Source organism: Berghia stephanieae, chromosome 7 (genome assembly GCF_034508935.2).
Source record: "Berghia stephanieae isolate SIO BIC M18660-M18661 chromosome 7, UCSD_Bste_1.3, whole genome shotgun sequence".
Lineage (NCBI taxonomy): Eukaryota > Metazoa > Mollusca > Gastropoda > Nudibranchia > Aeolidiidae > Berghia > Berghia stephanieae.
Genome location: NC_088366.1, coordinates 28,113,547 through 28,118,546, shown reverse-complemented (window position 1 = coordinate 28,118,546; position 5,000 = coordinate 28,113,547). Strand labels below are relative to the sequence as shown.

At 38.8% G+C, this 5,000-nt stretch overlaps 1 protein-coding gene across 1 annotated transcript in view; it reads left to right on the top strand.

Moving 5' to 3' along the window:
• The window catches only part of LOC144976987 (uncharacterized), a 68,294-nt gene that overhangs the window by 12,521 nt on the left and 50,773 nt on the right, over window positions 1-5,000 (top strand). Inside the window, exons 2-3 of the mRNA XM_078921642.1 lie at window positions 1-1,602; window positions 3,073-3,481. The exon at window positions 1-1,602 is cut by the window's left edge and continues 636 nt beyond it. Of these exons, the coding sequence (XP_078777768.1) occupies window positions 1-1,602; window positions 3,073-3,481 (2,011 nt within the window). The remainder of the gene's footprint in view (window positions 1,603-3,072; window positions 3,482-5,000) is intronic.

Sequence of the window (5,000 nt, the reverse complement as noted above, 5' to 3'; positions counted from 1 at the left end):
CCACTCCTACCCCAACAATTCCAACACCTATTCTTCTGTCCCCAAAATCTCTTCCCTCATCCTCCTCTTCCTCTTTATCATCATCATCATCATCACCATCATCAAACATCGAGTCTTCCTCCCCATCAACCTCAACAACCGCAACCACAACCAACAGCAACAACATCAGCAATAATTGCATTAATTCCCTTGGCTTCTTGGACAAATCATCAAGACTGATGTCTTCAAAATCACAAACCATGACACCGTCACCAACAAGCCCTAAAAGATACGACAACAACAACACTCCACCACCGCCACCATCACATCTACCGTCTTCCCCTTCAGCGTCAACATCAACATCATCCATCGAAATCGACAGCGACGAACCGGAAACGATTACAGCAAACCAAACTCCAAAAATAAAAACACCGTCAATCATATCAACCAATGAAATCATGACAAATCCATCTTGTGACTATTCCCAAACAATCCTCAATCATCATGAGAGTAAAAAGAACAATGCGACAAATATCAATTTTACCAACCCATACTCATCTACTAAATTACCTTTTAACAACTCATTCTCCACCACTACCACCATCGCCCCATCCTCCCCCTCTCATTCTTCATCCACCTCTCCTCCCACTCTTGAAATTGACCCGTCCTCAGATACTCATAAAAGCCTGTATCCTTTCAACTTTGACCTATATAACTCTTATCGCCAATTACCAATTCATGAGTCTCCATCTGTAATATTATCTCCTCAATATTCTTCACCTTCATCATCTTCCTCATACAACAACAACAATAACAACAACAAAAACAATAACAATAACTCCAAATCCCCTATACCACCCCATTCACCCCAATCTACTCCATCTCCGTTACCCCCATCCCCGATATCCCCAAATTCACATCAACCACACCAGTACCAGAACCACCAACCTTACCACCATAATAACCACAACACCCACCACCACCACCATCATCTTCATCATCATCATCAACATCTTAATCAAAACCATACTGCACAAAACCAAAACCATCTCCACCATCACCGGAACAACAACAACCATCACTATCAACGTCATCACACTCATCAAAATAGTCAATCAAATGACAATAGGAGCTCTCCAATCCAAGAAGATCAAAACAGTTCCGAAACCCATCATAACAGATTCAAAACCCACGATTTTCACCAGCATCAAAAAGAAAACAAAAACCACCGTTCTCAACTAGTATCGAGTATGAATATAAAACCAAATATCGATATCAAATCAGAAACCAGTACTAACAATACAGGAACCGGAACCACACCATCTTTACTATCTCCCCACCAAAAGAAGCCAAATAAAATTAGTTCTCAACTTTCCCCTAAAGCGACCAATTTTAGCATTGCTGCCATTTTGGGAAGTGGATTCAGCACCAACAGCAGGAAGAGCAACACCAGTAAAAGTTATAACGAACTTTGTGAGAATGGAAGTGATGATAGCGTCTGTGATAGATTATCTAATAAAAGAAACTACCCATTTTCAACATCCCCGTCATTGTCGTCGCCATCACCATCATCAAAATCTTTCCCAAGGCATAAATTGATTTCGGTGTCTTCAGACATGAAAGGTATATAACTCAATATTAGACTTATTATGTAATCATACTATTGTTTTTAAGAACTATTTTTTAAGGGATCAAATCTATGTGTATGAAAACGTTCATTTGTGCTCATTTGCAAGTGAGTGTATGTGTGTGTATGTGTGTGTATGTGTGTGTATGTGTGTGTGTTGTGTGTGTGTGTGTGTGTGTGAATCTATTGTTGTTTGGGAAAGGAGAGGGGAGACAAGGGGTCGAAGAAATGACTCCGACAAATAAATCTGTATAAAATAGAAATGAATAGAATTACATAAATAAATAATTGTAAAAATACATACATAAATAGATAAATAAGTAAATAGATAAATTTAAAAAAAATAAACGAATAAATAAATATATAACTACATTTATAGAGACGTAAAAATGGAAATTGATGTTTTAAAAATTACATTTATATGAATAAATGATATAACAAATAAGTAAATAAATTTAAAAAAAACAAACTTATAAAGTAATGGATAATGAATTAAAAGATGAAATAGATAAATATTTTTTTTAAAACAAACAAAAAAATAAATAAATATGTCTAATTATAAAAGAGGAGAGCTTTGATAACTCACTGCTGGAGTTTTGTAAATAACAACAATAATTTAACCCCCCCCCCCCCCCCCCCCCCAAAAAAAAAACCCAAAAAAAAAACAACCAAAAAACACACACACAAAAGAAAAACAAACAAACCAAAACAAAAAATAACCCTGTTGCTGCTCCAACAACATGCGATATCCAAACACATAGGAGGCAACAATCAAAGTAACTGCGCATGTCATGACACGCTCTTTTTCCTGTCTCTCCCTACACTTCTGGCTCTTTCATCACCGAAGTTCTAAAAGCCGTGCATGCAATGCGTGATTAGAAACTCACCAGTTTTCGATAGGTTTCCAGAATGTTTACGATGTCCTAGCTTTCACACGAGCCCAACACCCGAATTTAGGCGGGCTCTTGATTAGGGCCCGCTGACAGGATAAGTGTAGGGTGGACCGCCTTGGATCGGGTGTTAGAGGAAAGAGGGTGTGTTGAGCAAGACATCTCCACCACCTTGATATATCTGCCTTTCACAAGCTATCCTTATTCTCTGATTTTACTCTTGCTCCTTGCTCGACAGCAGACATGTCTTTGAAAAAGCGTGTATTTACTGGATTGAATACAAATTATATATAAATAAAAAAAGGTAAGGGAGTAAAAAGGAGAGTGGAATACAATTTTCTAAAAACGACCCCCCCCCCCTCCACACACACATTCGTTAACCTATTGTAGATACTGTAATATGCAAAAACAAATTCTCCCTCCCTCTCTCCCTTTGTCTGTTTGTCTCTTACTATTTTTGTCTCCATCTCAGATTTGATGTTTATTTCATGCTATGGAATTTTTCTATACACGCATATGATATGCATCTTTTCTCATTCCCCCCCCCCCCCCCCCCCTCTCTATAAAACCCAACAGAAAACTTGGAGGACAATAATTCATCCATTAGAAATCCAGAGTTACTTTCTCCAAAATCGGAAATCATCGAAAATGATGACGTGGACATTTTGGACGTAGGTGGAGACCCAGAAGACCAACACGAATCGATGTCACCACCATTACACAAACACAATCACCATGACAACAGCAACAAATCTACTCCTCCAAGCGTCGGTAGCAACCATTCACCTCGGCATCTTCCTTCCGATTCTTACGACGGAGATGGCGACGAGGTGACTTCTGTCAAATCGGAATGCTTGGATAGTTCTATAAATAGCAATGACGTCAGCGCCAGCGGAAGTAAAATCAAGTGTCGGTTGGAGACGAAGGACTTGTGGGACAAATTCCACGAATTGGGGACAGAGATGATTATCACAAAGACTGGACGGTGAGTACATAATATTAAACATACCACACAATGTATCTGTAAAGAAAAATTGTGACCAATGATCTCTGAACGGTGTTATATCGGAGTAAATCTGTTTCTTAAAATTGAATTTTAAGCTTAACTTATGAAATTATAGTTAAAATAGATACTACATCCATTGAAGACAGTGGGTTTTATTTCGATATACTTCGGGGAACAAAAAATTGAATGTATTTTCGAACTCTGGTCATTTTGATTTTACACTCAACTTTCAACGCCCGATACCATACCGGATTAACGCGATGGGTCACAAATATATATGTGTGTGTGTGTGGGGGGGGGGGGGGGGGGGAGTAGGAGGCGTGGTTGGAGCGCTGTGCAGGATTTTTTTTTTTTTTTTAAAAGAAGGAATATCCTGAGTTCGAGTCCCGCTGTAAGCGGCTTATGGTTGAGTCATTGGAAAAGCCTCTTTATTCACATTATTCTCTCATCGTATTCAGGTGTGAAATGAGAAGGTAATCTGGCTGTTAACAGCGTTGTCTCTGTCGGAAATTTTAAAAATCTATTATCGCCTATTAGGCGTCAAGTTTTGTCCTACATGTTTTAAGTGTTGATGTTTGGCTGAGAACCCCTTGTAAAGCGCCTTGAGCACGTTTAGTGGATATTGCGCTATGTAAATGCTCGATTCTTACCCCCCCCCCCCCCCGAAAACAAACAAACAGACAAACAAAAAACAACAAAAAAAAATAAATAAATAAATAAAAACAGAAAAAAAAAAACCAAATTAAAAAAAAAAACTCAAAAAATCAAAACAAAACAACAATCAAACTTACCATCACCACTATTATTACAAATTACCACCTCCACTTCCACCACTTCGACCACCACTATCACTTTCCCTGCTTGTGTGTTGTTATCCTGTCATCTGCCAGGTGCCAAAAACCAAACACATTACATACCACCATGACTAACTAGCTTAGCAGCAGCTATCAGCCAGTCACTGCTGCTGCTGTGTGGCCTTTCTATTTAGTTACCGTGTCAATGAAGATGTGTGTTCTTTTGTTTTCATTGTTGTCTTGTTTGTTGTCCATCTGTTTGTAGGCCTATCTGTCACATGACCCCCTGGTCTCACAGATCACATGACATCAACAATGGTCACATGCTGTGTTTGGGTGATGACACGTTAAAAAAAAAAAAAAGAAAAAAAGACAGAAAACGAATGTCATGTGATCAATGCCCGCTATCTTGTCAATGTCTCTATCACTTCAACAACAGCCTTACTGTCCAATTAATTTAAAGATCAGCCTGTTGTCCAACGTCGCCTTATAAGTTGTGGACGATGTGTCCATATTGACGGGTCAGATGACCAGAATGAGTATGGCCTCATTGTTGTAATGGAAATATGTACTCTAAAACCAACACCAACAAATTGTATTGTCCATCGAAGCAGTGTTAAATGAAGGCCAGTATTGTGTTCGGTTATCCGACCTGCTAATATATACACCTAGGTTTGGGATCTCTCTCTCTCTCTCTCTCTCTC